This window comes from Protomyctophum bolini, assembly GCF_963924005.1.
Source record: "Protomyctophum bolini genome assembly, chromosome: 10".
NCBI lineage: Eukaryota > Metazoa > Chordata > Actinopteri > Myctophiformes > Myctophidae > Protomyctophum > Protomyctophum bolini.
This window is the reverse complement of record NC_137871.1, coordinates 29,270,639-29,285,703: the sequence shown is the minus strand read 5'-3', so window position 1 is coordinate 29,285,703 and position 15,065 is coordinate 29,270,639. Positions and strand designations below refer to the sequence as shown.

The 15,065-nt window shown below is 45.2% G+C and overlaps 1 protein-coding gene across 2 annotated transcripts in view; it reads left to right on the top strand.

Moving 5' to 3' along the window:
* Nucleotides 1–806: 806 nt before the first annotated feature.
* The window catches only part of pcdh19 (protocadherin 19), a 65,050-nt gene continuing 50,791 nt past the window's right edge, over nt 807–15,065 (top strand). The window contains exons 1-2 of one of the 2 annotated variants that reach the window (XM_080774614.1): nt 807–4,151; nt 7,095–7,422. In XM_080774614.1, coding sequence (XP_080630740.1) covers nt 2,005–4,151; nt 7,095–7,422 — 2,475 coding nt within the window. In that variant the 5' untranslated portion in view covers nt 807–2,004. Of the gene's footprint in view, nt 4,152–7,076; nt 7,423–15,065 lie in introns of both variants that reach the window. The other variant, XM_080774613.1, reaches the window with a different exon arrangement.

The following is a 15,065-nucleotide window of genomic DNA, read 5'->3' as shown; positions in this document are numbered from 1 at the left end:
GCCTTTCTTTATGGGACATCAACTTCCTCGTGGAGTCAAGTCTGTTTACTCTGTTACAGTTACAACAACATGAACCTACACACTGCTGCGAGCGTCCAAAGCGGTCCTACCGTCCGTGATGCGAGCAGAAGGTGTATTATTATGTCTACACTGCAGGGTCTATATCTTCTTCTACACGGTCAAGCAGGCAACAAACTCCTGAAAATACAGTCTGGAACAAAAAGCAAACACGGGTGGAGCTGATCAGCCAGCCAGGCAGGCGGAGAAAAAGAAAAATCGAACCCTATATACAATTTCAAAAAAATAATGTAGCCTAAATATAGCCTTCATGAGATTGAGCAATAACAGCCGTGTCAGGCTGAAATAATATAGCGCATAGTCATAATTGCAATTGCAAATCAAATATTGATCATATAGCAGACTTAATTATGTTGTCCAATCGAAGAAACTGGCAAACCGCAACGAAAAAGTATAGAAGCCAGTTTGGGTAAACCCTAAACCGTTGTGTGCTCTTTCCCCCTCGCGGACATCATCAGCCTTAGTAATACTTTGCTATACATCAAAATACATGTTAAATATTGTACATTATAATTGCCCATTCAGTCCGTCTACTCTGTCTGCACACACACAAGCTACAAGCACAGGTAGTTTGGCCGGGTGGTTTTTCATTGCTACTCCGCCCCGCCCACCAGCAAACCCAACCCTCCTGTGCACGCTGCGATTGGCTGCGGGGATTGCGGGTCCAGAGACTGAGCGCTCGGCGCTGAGCCGCGCGTTCACTTCAGTGCGTTCAGCCAGTGTGCACCGTGACGCCACAGACAGGAGCGCGTATTGGACCCAACTATACACAGCTTGGACTATAGGCAGCGAGCAGAGCCTCAACCACCACCACCACCACACTGGAATGGATATTCTGTGCTTATAGTTTTTTGCTGCAATCAGACATATATGCCTCATCTTTTGACAAGCCAGGCTCTTGCCCCGATTCCTCCCCGCACCGTCTGCTGGCTGCGTTTTCTGTGGATTCTTTACATGGACTAACTAACTATAACGGGATATGTGTGTTGCCTTTTTCCCCCCCTCCAAAGTATTGAGATATGGGGAAATTAACAAGCAAGTGAACGCTGCAGGACTTGTGGAGAGCTATAGGGGAGACGGAAGGTTAGCCTACATCTGCGTGCCTGGAATTAAAAATAAAGGTAGCCTAACCGTTGGACTTCAGTGTTACAATGAGACATTCCTACAACAGCATCGTTTGTCTCACAGCCTGAGATAACCGGACTTAATCTGTTGAATCATTTTTGCGACTGCAGATCCTTAATAGCTTTTTCAATGAGATGTGCGGTTTGATCGCATTTGATCGCCCAAGGAAGAAAATCTACAACTTGTAATAGGACGAACGTTTCGTTTCTTTTTTACCCCCCTCAATCTAAAATGGGGTTTAAATATTGTCTGGCATCGACACATTGCAGGGTGAAATTTAACAGAGACTTTTGAGCCCCATTATTTCATCTACAAGGAAAATATTTTTTTGGTGGATCTGTTTATTGGAATTGCCTTCTTTTTTTACCTGCAATTTTTATCTTCTTTTTTTAGCCTATTGAAAATGGACAATTTATCATTTGATTCGTGCGCAACATCAGTTTGCTGTCTGATAAGCGCTGCGATTTCCATGCATGTCTAAATCACTGCTCTGAGAGCATTCAGTATGTTTTCACATATCAGTCCTCTCTACAATATTTTGCACGCTGCAGTAGACCAGATGATGTGCTTTGCCCGAGAAGAGTACAATAAAGGACTTAGAATTGCACACGCCATGCTATAATTTGCGTAAAGACCAGCCATTCGTCATTAAAATATTTTCCCGAGCAGCAGTTTCCATGAGATGAATAATTGGGAACATTTTGCCTGTTATATCTGACATGCATTCGTGCGTAATCGTGCAGGCTTTTTAATGTTTATTTTTTTTAGGCTATAGACAAGAGGGGAAACTCAACAGGTATAATGCAATCCAAGGAGATGGAATTAATACAATTCATTTTTGTTGCACTTTTACTTTGTGCGGGGGCTGATGCTGTTATCAACCTTAAATATGGAATAAATGAGGAAATGAAGCCGGGCTCGGTGATTGGAAACGTGACAAAGGACGCACAGAAGCAGGGATTTCAGATTGCACCACAGCCGCCGTACTTGCGAGTGATTTCCAATTCAGAGCCGCGGTGGGTGGAACTCAGTCCAGCCGGAATCCTTACGACCCAAATGAAAATAGACCGGGATGTGGTCTGTCGGCAAAACCCAAAGTGCATTATTTCCCTGGAAGTGATGTCAAACTCTATGGAGATCTGTGTCATTAAAGTTGAAATCGAGGATTTGAATGACAACGCACCCAGATTCCCCACGAGTCACATTGACATTGAGATTTCAGAGAACGCTTCCCCTGGAACCCGGTTCCCCCTAGAGGGGGCAAGCGACCCGGATTCGGGGATCTTTGGAGTGCAGTCTTATTCCATCACCCCGAACGAGCTTTTCGGACTAGAAATAAAGACGAGAGGGGATGGGTCAAAAATTGCTGAGCTTGTGGTGCAAAAATCACTGGACAGAGAGACCCAGTCTCACTACTCGTACGAAATAAGCGCAGAGGATGGTGGAGACCCACCAAAGATAGGCGCGGTCCAGTTGAACATCAAAGTGATGGATTCCAACGATAACAATCCCGTTTTCGATGAGCCAGTGTATACTGTGAATGTGATGGAGAACTCGCCCATTAACACATTAGTCATAGACTTGAATGCAACCGACCCAGACGAGGGCACGAATGGAGAGGTTGTGTACTCGTTTAACAGCTACGTCACCGAAAAAACTAGGGAGGCGTTCAAAATTGACCCCAGAACTGGCATCATCACCGTAAACGGCGTGTTGGATTATGAAACGGCGCAGATATACGAGATCGACGTGCAGGCAAAAGATTTAGGTCCCAACTCCATCCCCGCTCACTGTAAAGTAACGGTGAACGTGATGGACGCGAACGACAACCCGCCCGTCATCATGTTACTGTCACTGAACACTGAGTTGGTGGAGGTGACCGAGAACGCGCAGCGTGGGTATGTCATTGCGCTGGTGCGAGTCTCGGACAAAGATTCGGGCTCCAATGGCAAGGTGCAGTGCCGCCTCCAGGGCAACGTGCCGTTCAGGCTGCAAGAATACGAGAGCTTCTCCACCATACTGGTGGACGGCAGGCTGGACAGGGAGCAGAGGGACACGTACAATCTGACCATACAGGCCGAGGACAGCGGCAACCCTCCCCTGCGCGCAACCAAGTCCCTAGTGGTCAAAGTCACGGATGAGAACGACAATCCCCCCCACTTCCTAAAGCCCCACTACCAGGAAATGGTCATGGAGAACAACCTGCCCGGCTCGTGCCTCCTGGCCGTGTCCGCGGAGGACCCGGACCTGGGCATGAACGGCACCGTGTCCTACACCATAGTCCCCAGCGAGATCAAGCACATGGACGTCAACACGTACGTCAGCATCAACCCGTCGGGCCGCATCTACTCCATGAGGTCCTTCGACCACGAGTACACGCGGACGTTTGACTTCAAGGTCCTGGCGAGGGACAACGGGAACCCCTCGCTGTCCAGCAACGCCACGGTGCGCATCGTGGTGCTGGACGTGAACGACAACACGCCCGTCATGACCAACCCGCCGCTGGTCAACGGCACGGCCGAGGTGTCCATCCCCAGGAACGCCGGGGTGGGCTACATGGTGACCCAGGTCAAGGCGGACGACTACGACGAGGGCGAGAACGGCCGGCTGACCTACACGATCTCCGAGGGCGACAGGACCTATTTCGAGATCGACCAGGTGAACGGCGAGGTTCGGTCCACGCGCATGTTCGGCGAGAACGCCAAGTCCACGTACGAGATCACGGTGGTGGCCCGTGACCACGGGAAGCCCTCCCTGTCGGCCTCGGCGTACATCGTGGTCTACCTGTCGCCCGACCTGAACGCACAGGAGTCTATTGGGCCCGTCAACCTGTCGCTCATCTTCATCATCGCCCTGGGCTCCATAGCCGCGATTCTGTTTGTCACCATGATCTTTGTTGCAGTGAAGTGCAAAAGGGACAACAAGGAGATCCGAACGTACAACTGCAGGTACTGAGTGGCGATGTGTAACGTCTCATGCGTAATTTATGTGTTTTTCTTTTTTTTAATTGGCAGTGCATCACAGACAGTGTTGTTGGTGTTGTTGTTGTTGTTGCTGTTGTGGTGGTTGTGGTGGTGGTGTATAGTGTATGTGTGTGTGTGTGTGTGTGTGTGTGGGTGTGTGTGTGTGTGTGTGTGTGTGTCTGTGTCTGTGTCTGTGTCTGTGTGCATGCATGTATAGCCTATTTTGTGTGTTAGACTAGAGGAATTGAGAGAGAGGATCCAGAAAGTGTGAGTTCCTCCTGGCTGGTTGTGAACGCACTGTTTAATGTCATGCTGCCTGTAGAGGCCTGGGTGTGAGGCTGATAAAGAAAAGACTCCAGGTTTTTAAAAATTAAATGAAGCTAATATAGCATGGTTTTAAATCAGGCTCTTTCTTTCTGGATAGGCATATCCCACTCCATGTTAAGTGAATTTGATTGATTGATTGAATCTTTTGATTGTAACCAATTGGGTCATAAATATGACTGGCCAGCTGGCGTGCTCAATGTGTGGGTGTGTTACCAGGCAATTAACGTCCTATAGCCATCCCACCATTCCTTCAGATTTATTATTTGAGCGCCCAACATCATGGCTGATTGAGAGATTGCAGCTTTAATCTATAGTCTGCTTATCAAATGTATAGAATTATTTATTCACGTCTACCTCATTATTGTTTGCTAAAACAGTGCAAATAAATAGCTACTCCCCCAGTCAACCTTTGCTTGTACAAAGACTTAAACATTGCTATGGTCATTGCACCTTTGACTTATCTAGGTACTTGTACTATTATCTTTCTGGATCTTGCATATGGAAAACTCTGTTTTGTTCATCAATCTGCACATCAGCTCTGGCTTTGATTTCCCCATACTACATTACCACTGTAAATTTACATATAGATTGGATTTGTGAATTTAACCTGAAGCCATAATCATATTTCGCTCCAAACCTAATTTTGTTGACATGAAGTTGAACCAGCCATTTCAAAAGACATGAACCTCCCCTAGGCTTACAGAAAGAGTAAAAATGGCCAATATAGGAATCATAGACATATTTATCATTATTGATTAGAAATCAAATGTGGTGTACTTCCTTTTGAGTTGTCATGGTCGGCTAGAGATGAGCACCACTTTTCTATGTATTCAAGGTTACCCCTCCAGCACTGGCTGAGATGAACATACGTTATTCATTTCAAATCCTCCCAGGAATGAGCTGTCATGGCATCATGCAATATAACTAATACTGCTTCATATGGTGACATTACCAAAAGCTTGTTGCTACAAGCAACATGTCATTTTCTTGCTAAACACCATCAAAAGCACTGTGGGTCTAATAGAAAAAACTCATATTCCTTCCTTGATATCGTTATATGGGATACAATGCCATACTGAGTCGTAATATAGCTTAATGCTTTGTTTAATACAAAACTTGTTTTATTTCATTCAGCACACACCGCTGCAACATACAACAAATTCAGTCTCAGTGATTTATGGTAGCGAGATGAAAATAAATAAATAACAAGGAAAACAATGAATGTAAAATTCACAACCACCCACGATAGTTCACCCTCTTAGCAGGAGCTTCTTTCCCTGCTGGGTGCTTTAATCAGCACTGGCATGTTCAGATGGCCACCTCCAAACTGTGGAGCACTGATTCACAATCTATCTTCTGTCAGTCTGTCTGACAAAAAAAATAATCTTTTCTCCCTTCTCAGATTTTCGATTTCAGCCTGGTAACAATGACAAAAAAAAAGATAGACTCCGTCAGACCTCCCATTACCCTCTGCAAAATCACTGGAGAAACGTTTTTCAGAATCACTGAAAAAGGAAAACAGAAATAGCGGGGGATGGGGGGGGGGTGGGGGAATGACGACGACGACAAACTAGACTAGAGCATGGTGTCTGAGCCAGGGTTATGTTAGGAAGAGACAAGCAGCCTCAGACCTGCATCGGTGTGAGTCACTGGCAGTAAAGCTAGTAGGGGCCTGTATGCTAAGTCTAAGGCTGCTATTCCAGACATTTAACTAGGCTATAGTTCTTTATAGTGCAATTGTATAGCTAAAAATTTAATTATACAATAATAATAATAATGAATGATCTCCAAAGTGGGAAGCCATGCAAATGCTTGATACTTTGTCAGATCTACATATGCTTGGTACATAGCATTTATAATGTTGCAAAACACGTGCTGGATAAAATAGAGCTTCTCTGTGCTTCTCAGGGCTGAGAGGTGATCACATATTTTCTCCCAGTCACTTGATAAAGTTTGACATATGTTCCTCATTTGGTCTGATTAGAGTCCAAATTTTAGTTAGCAAACAGACTAGATAAATTACATTTGAATCCTCCTGCACTCCAAATTGCGAGTGGAAGAAAAGAAAAAAAGTACATGGAATTAACTGTGGACTGTGTGCTTTGAATATGTTTGTGTGTACTGGTGGCGCTGCTCAGTCATTTAATATTGCTTTGCTTCCGTGGTTCTGGCATGTTTGCATTGTGTGCCTGTTTGCGACATGTTGACTGTCGAGCATGCAAATGTAAACGAATGAGGGGTGTTGCCGGTGGCTCTATTGCGCACCAGGTGCGGAACGACTCTTTCGTGTTTGCCGTTCCGGTCCTGGGCACAGTCGGAAGCTTTTTTGCTCTTTGGCCACGCTCGGGGTGGGGAGACCGCACCCAGTCTCCCCACCCTGATCATAGCGTAAAAGCAAAATGGCCGCAGACCAACGCTGTGACAATATGTCACTGACCCTGTGTATGAGCCTGCCCACCGTCGAATGGCACCCACCTAGCCGGCATGGGTTTTTGAGGGGGTGGGAGGGTACGGGGGGCGAACACTTTGGCTGTGTGGACCGGGGAGAGTGAGACGGAGCACTGCTTTATTGAGTCTGTTCAGTTTCTTCTACTTGCGCAGGGTGGCGGAGTACTCGTATGGCAGCCAGAAGAAGTCCAGCAAGAAGAAGAAGCTGAACAAGAACGACATCCGCCTGGTGCCACGCGACGTCGAGGAGACGGACAAGATGAACGTGGTGAGTTGCTCGTCTCTCACCTCCTCGCTCAACTACTTCGACTACCACCAGCAGAGCCTGCCGCTGGGCTGCAGGCGCTCCGAGAGCACCTTCCTCAACGTGGAGAACCAGAACTCACGCAATTCCGCCCCCAACCATGGCTATCAGCACCCCTTCACCGGGCAGGGCCACCAGCAGCCTGACCTCATCATCAACGGCATGCCACTGCCAGAGGTGAGACCCACTCCACTCTCTGCTCTGTCCTAAAGACTTGCCCTGGCTGCCTGCTGGGGAGGTGGGTGATAAGAGGCGAAGGGAGTGAAAGGAGACCTGTCGTCATGACCGGACCGCTTGGGCTCCGTTAACAAAATCCAGAGGCATGCAGCGGTCAGCCTTGATGCAGTGTTTTGTTATGGAGGGTGAACGGGTGGTGTGGGTGTGTGGGGGGGGGGGTTTGGGTTGAGGTGTGGTGTGGTGTGGTAGGAATGATGTGCAGATGTTTTTCTTTTTCTTTTCCCAATGCATTCAAAGGTCATGTTATGCAGGGTTTCCAGAGAGCCTGTGCTAATGCTATAGTGTGAGTGTCACTGTGCATCCCTGTTCAGGGACAGTTTGACCTTAACTCGGGTCTGTTTGAGCGAATGAGCGGGAATCCTTTAAGGGTTTTCTGAGGACCCATGTCACAGGTGGTGACCTTTGACCTATGGCTGAGAGAGCCGTGCCAAGCAGAATTTGGAGGGCTGACTGAATGTATCATGTGATGTGACGTCCCTTGTTTTAGTGTGTGTGTGCAGGCATTCTTCCATGTGTATATGCACTGAACAACTGCAACGGAACAGGCTTGAACACCTGCCAGTTGCGTTGACCCCGCTAATCAGCCGTACCACATGTCATTTCAGGTGCAAGAAGATAGCATAATTACTGCCTAAATGCTCCATCTCTGCGCTTGGCCAAGGCCTTTCTGCACTGTCGGCCGTTGAATTGCCCTGCGTGTGTGGTTTATTCTACTGACACGCCATGCGTGGCTGTAGCAGAGCAGTGGCTGTCCGACTCAGACGGCTATTCAACCTGGCACTGAGAATATAGACCAGCTGATCTTTAGTTTATAGATTTTTGCCTGTATGAACTGGTTTATTGGATTCTTTGGACAACCTTTCTCCCTGACCCACTTCTCATGTCCCAAAGGGAAGAAGGGGTGTTGCTGTGTGTGTGTGTGTGTGTGTGTGTGTGTGTGTGTGTGTGTGTGTGTGTGTGTGTGTGTGTGTGTGTGTGTGTGTCGGCCTACCTTGTTCACTCCCATAGTTGGCAACAATTGAGCTCCTGCTCCACTCACTTATAATTGATGAGTCCAATCTTCATTTGACATTCAGCGTGAGGCTGCTGGCAGGGTTGGTGGGGGCATGTGCCTTAAAACAAAACAAGAAACAGGAGATGGTTATCGATCCATTGATCGGATTCAGAGAGATCTGGGCACGGATTGGATCCCGAGAGATCAATGAGACCCACTTACAGTCATTGCTGATTTACTGGGACTGTCTGAGGTGTGCGTGCGTTTCAGTATGTGCGTGTGCCAATGTGCCACGCATGTCTGTTTGTGTGTGCACATGCATGTGTATGTCTGTCTGTCTGTAACACTCACAGAGAATGAGGAATAGTGGGATAGTCTATCAGCTGAGAAGACAGTGAAGGTGAAGGCCGGTTCAGCAGAGGATCATATTCCCTTCTGGGTAGTGGCACGTTGGTCACCACCCTCCTCTCTGTGACAAAAAACAACAAACAAACAATACTGAGTACAAAACGCCAGCAATAGCCTGTGTCTGTGGCTTAAGCATCCAATAAAAGCATCATTGCCACAGGATTAGGAGAGCCTTTATTTGTTTCGGCTAATGAAAAAGAGGAGAGGGAGACAAATATGACTACGGATTCATTCCAATGATCTCATATGCAAAGCATGGAGGTGTTTTGATGGGTCTATAATATAGACCCATCAAAACACCTCCATGCTTTGCATATGAGATCATCGGAATTAATCTGTGTGCGCGCACACGTGTGTGTGTGTGTGTGTGCGTGTGCGTGTGTGTGCCCTAATATTATTAGGGCCGAAATTGAAACAAGGAGGAAAGGCAGGAGTGAGGGAGGGAGGGTGTGAGCGAGGGAAAAAATGTGCATTAGTGCCAGGTGTCTGAGCCCCAAAGCATTTTCTCATTTTCTCAGAAGGCTGTTGATTGGCCTGATAAAGGCCAGAGCTGCTTAACATGCAAGTGCCACCACGCTCCGCCTTGCACATGACGTTGACAAACATCTCTTTGACCCGGCCTGGGTATATTTCCCCTGAAGAAGGAAAGAGCGAGAGAGAGAGAGAGAGAGAACACGCAAGATGTAAGGGGAAGACAGTGTGTTGGTGTTGTAGTGCGTATGTTTATGTGTGGGCATGTATATACTGTATATTAGAGACAGTGTTTGTGAGTGCTAGTCTGCGTTTGTGTGTATATGAGAGAGAGATCAACAGAGATAAAAGGGAAGAGACATGGTGAAAGCAGCATATCACGCCCTCCATCAGAGCAGGGCAGGTTAAAAGATTGCTACCATAGTGTTCTCCCTCCCCATTGTGAGCATCTATAGTAGCTCTATAATATCCCAACGTGGCTGCTGAGTAAAAACAGTCAGCGTAATTGCGACACCATTCACGGAGCACAAACAGAACTCCTGCGAAATGACTGATAATAGGTTTGTCACGATGTGCAGGTCTGGGCTTGAAACCATTTGACTAGTGCACGGTGCATGTCCCTTCAGCCTGGCTAGAACACTTGTGTGGCTGCACTGATGTGATTAGCAAGGCAGTTGTCCCCCACCCACCCAATTTTTTTAATTGTTCATCCGAAGGGCAACCTGGTAATTATCCATGATTCATGCATCCTCTTCTGAAGAGCTTTGGTTTTAACACGAGGGTGCAGTGCCCACTGCATGCATTTATTTTTGTCCTCTCTAGTCATTATTTGATGCAGAATTTACAATCTGTGCTGGAGGTAAAGAGGAGTGTTGTTTTCTTGTGCATTTCTTGAGGTGTTTGTCAGATGTATTTCACAAGCAGTGTTTGTTATTTCAGAAGGCTCTCATCAGCAATTGCGTGTCAATAGTCTCGCATCTCTAGTCTCAGAAAAATGCCACTCACACCTACAGAGCACAAAATACACCTGCGTGCGCCGTGCGTGCATGCGCGCGCGCACGCACACACACACACACACACACACACACACACACACACACTCGCTCGCGCACACACACACAGGTGCAGACGTTTGCCAAGGCTGCACTCACACAACAGTGACAAGTCTTCCCACAGGTCTTGGGATGTAGTTGCATCGTGTATATGTTGTATTCTCCCTCCCGAGACGGTGCATCTTGAACCCTCCCTGAAGATCCCTGTCCATTGTTTTGAAGTGCATCAGCTGCAAGGTGTTTGTTTGACCTGCAGCACTTAAACGAACGCTCATGGGAGAATAGAGCTGTCTTGCATGGCTTAATTATAGTGAATCACTTGGTGGGGGAGACAATTATACAGTAAAGGAATGGCCTTTGGCTAGAATGTGTTTTTGAATCCATAATGTGTACTCGGGCTCCCCACACCTGTGATTTCACATAATTAATATAGCAGAAAAATATGTTCCCTTGGATTATTGATTTATTCTACATTAGCCTTTACACAGGAAAGAGATTGCAGATTTATTTGATCAGGCTTCTTTATGGTGCTAAATGAAATATTGCAAAGGGGAGTTGGACTTTGTACTCCATTTGTAAATTGGCATATTAGCATAGTTTTTTACCAGATCCATTTATCTCCAGGTCTTTTTTATTATCTTTTTTTTTTATCTAGTTCAATGCAGTTTGCAGTACAAAGCAATTATCTTCCAGATGATTCATTGTGTTTGGAAAAAGTTAGGTAAACAGTTAGCATGTGGCATATTCCATTATATTGATTATTCACATCCCAAAGAGAACAGATCTACGTGATTTGTTGTGATGCGAAGCATTGTTAGTTTGCAGATCAGAGTGTAAATTTGGCTTTTATAAAGAAGACATTTTGGTGTGGCTGCTGAAGAAAACAACGGCGAGGGGCTCCGAGACCGCATGTCCCCTGCAATTACTTCACATCAGGACAATATGTACAGAGTGCATTCAGACGTTTCATACTGCACATGCAAAGCAGATGACACGCTGTCACCACACCACACATCTGCAGCAACTGCCAATCAGTCTCACACACACACACACACACACACACACACACACACACTTCCACTCGGCATGCATGCAAGTGCGAGCGTGTGTACAGTACTTGAGCACACACACAGTGCATCATTTATTGAAATCGGATGTCACATTAATATGAGATGGCTAACCCTGACCATACTAACGGCACACGCATGTTGTAGTCAACAAACTATACTGTAAAAATCAGTGCGAAGTGATGGGCGCTCTTATCATCACGCATCATCTTACAATATCTCATTCCAGCCAATCACAATTTGCGTCCTCACCCTCATCTTCAATGTTTGTGTTTTACACATTGTTTGTATTTACACAAACACTCAAAACTGACCATTCATTGTCAATGGCATTCAATGTTTATGTTTGCACAAACACTCAAAACTGGCCATTCATTGTCAATGGCATTCAATGTTTGTGTTTGCACAAACACTCAAAACTGGACATTCATTGTCAATGGCATTCAATTAGGACAATCAAATAATATAAGCCTAGTAATATAGGCTATTTTCACAACATTCATCTGAGGAACAAAGTCAAACTATATTTAATGCCTCAACTCCTACAAGTTAAAAAATATATATTCCAGATACCATGAAGTAGTTAAGAAAATATATCCAAAACAATCTTCTTTTTAGTCCCAACAAAAGCACCATTTGTTTTTGTTTTTCAGTTTCCGTATTGTAATAAAGCACCTCATCACACCCATTTAAACAAGGCAAGCTGTTCTCTAATATATCTACTTTCGCTTCTAAGCCACGCATACAGAGAGAGAGAGAGAACACATTTCTGACTATTTAAACAAGGTTGTTTTATATATTTCTGTGAATTTCATCAGGCTAATCTGTTTAAGCATTCTGAAGCCGATACAAGATAAACTAAAGGTCGTAGACCGCTACCATCTCAATGTGACGACTCGCGCAAAGGACTCTGAGGCGTTGGAGGAGCTGTGATGAGGGAGCAGCCACCACTTAAAAACACTTTGAATAAGAGGCCTCTCTTATCTCCAGGAAGTGGAAGGAGACTAATCAGGGTGGAGGAGAGCACAGGAGATACAACGATCACGTACAGAGAGGCAACGCATCCGTGACTACTGCATGAACTTGAAATTCAGTGTAGCATCTTTTTTTTTTATATACATCTGTTAAAAGAGTGGCGTACATACTAGCATTTTAATGTCTTCTTGCCCCAGAAAAAGTGAGCCGAGTGATAAGACGGAGCTGTCTTATACAACCCTTCAGATGTTGGCAAATTAACCTGGGAATTATTGAGAAGGGTTAACTTACGTATATACATTAGTGAGGCAGAGCCTTTAACCACTTAAACACTATTCTTACTAATTCCGTCAAAAACAGACAGACAGAGTTACAACTGTACTTGGACCGCTGTTTTCCATCTACGTAAATATCCTAACCAAAAACAGGCGATCTACAAGCTCACAACGTTATGTGTCTCAACTCAGCTATATGTTCCCCTCAGAATAGCGGTTGGGCTTCAAGTGGTTAAAAAATGCTCACATTATTCCAAGTGTCCTTTTTTATAAGGCAACAGAAAGCACTCGTGCGTCCGAGCTACAATATTTTGGCAGTGATGATGATACCGATACCGTTGGCAGCCGTTTGTTACATTTCCTGTGCAGTTACTCTTATAATGAATGAACCGCAGCAGTGTTGTACGTGGTGTGAGTGCCACAGTGATACTCAGCTATGACATCTGATTGACAGTCAGAGGCAGTCTTACCCTTGGTTGGGTTAATGTAACCTTGACCCGTAGGCCCATCTCACAGTGTTTTCTGTGAGATGTGTGACTGTGTGTGCGTGCGTGTTGTGGGGGTGGTGGTGATGGTGGGGGGCTAATGGCCCGAGGCACCCAATCACATCGGCCTCCTCCCTCAGGGGTGCCACCCTCTTGTTGTGATTAAAGCATGCATCTTCCCACAGAACAGCAAAAGTGTCAAAACACGCATGAGTGACAGGGTCTGACGTACGCATGTCAGTGTAGCCCTTAACTGCATGTGACCTATTAGCAGAATGCATAGCAAGGAACTTAAGGAAGGAGGTCTGTGGACACAGAGCAAGGGCCTGAAGAAGGAAGATCGAGAGGGAGAAATATGGAGACCTATTTTTAGAGGTCCAATGATATTCTATAACGTGTATTGCTACTGCCTGGCTCAAATGCTCTCTCTCTCTCTCTGAAATGCAGGATGCTCGGATGAAGCAGAGATACTAGCTATACAGTAGAGAGCCTATTATTTATTCAAAATTCTAACCAGGTAGAACTCCCAGGACAGAAAGATATGATCTTGTATTATTGTTGGCTTATACCTTTTCCTCCTCTGCTGCTTGGCCTATTAAAGACAACGTTCAGCTCTGTGCAGTGCACCTAACCACACTTGGCTGTTATGGTTAGTTAGATCTATTCAGTATGGATCTGATTTGTCATTTATGCCAAGCGTTGATTTAGCGAGCATCTTTTTCTTATCTTCAAGTCTCGGAAGTGCAACCTTCAGACATCAAACAGTCAGATCACTTGAGAATACCAGCACTCATCTGCGTCATTTTCTAAAATAGGATTAGCAGGGAGAGCACATGGAATTGCTTTGTTCTAAAAATGTTACAATACATATTTTGTAAGCACTAAGCAGTTTCATGTGTTGCCACCTGACTGCTTATTGTGTTTGTGAATATTTCTGTAGCTCCACCTCCCACAGTTTTAGACACACAATTAAATGAAATAAGCTCATATAAGCTGATCTGATTCTATTATTGTATCACCCATCCTAACTTCGCTCCTACATTCGGAATGATTTATCTCGGTTCTAAGACAACAGCACAGAAAACGAACATTTTATTTTACCAAGAGAGCCATATGAAAAGCATTAGCATTTATCTTTTTTATCTCACTGAAAACATCAAAGAAAGAATGTTTTGTGGAACCAAAATTACTCATGTAATGGTTTAAGTGCATCAACAATTTACATTAGACTCTGTTTATTGGACACGTAAATGCAATAAAGGGGGTAATGATGTTGGGTTTAGAGTGATGGGTCAAACCATAAATGAGGAGAGAATGCAAGGCCAACAGGCTAAATGGAGTCAGGGAAACGGACATAGTGATGATGTTTATCGCTGGAGAAGGGGACATCATTACGCACCTTGTTAAGCCCTGCAAGCAATGCAGCTTGGACGTAATTATCCATTTAAATGAGTTTCCTGCAGCACTGTTTTTATTCCTCAAATTAAGCGCTGTGACACAAATATGCCACATTCCGTTTTCTTTCACGGCAATCCTTGGACTCTTACATGTCCTGACCTAGAGCATGTTGACTTATGGAACGTTACCTTCGAGCGAACTGACTTAGAGTATCTGCCGTTTGCAGCTTCCCTGCACGCTGTCAGCCTCGAGAAAGTTACTACTTGGTAAATGGAGATACCAGCCGAGCATCATTAAAATTACAAAGCTGGTATTTTGACGTGTTGTTGCCATATTAGAGAGAAAATCAAACAAACTCAGTGGGTTTCAGTATTTCATAAATAAAATCATTTAGGAATGAGTGTGAATATCTCATCATAATCTTTGGTAAGACTTGAACCGCAGATATTCAGTATCAG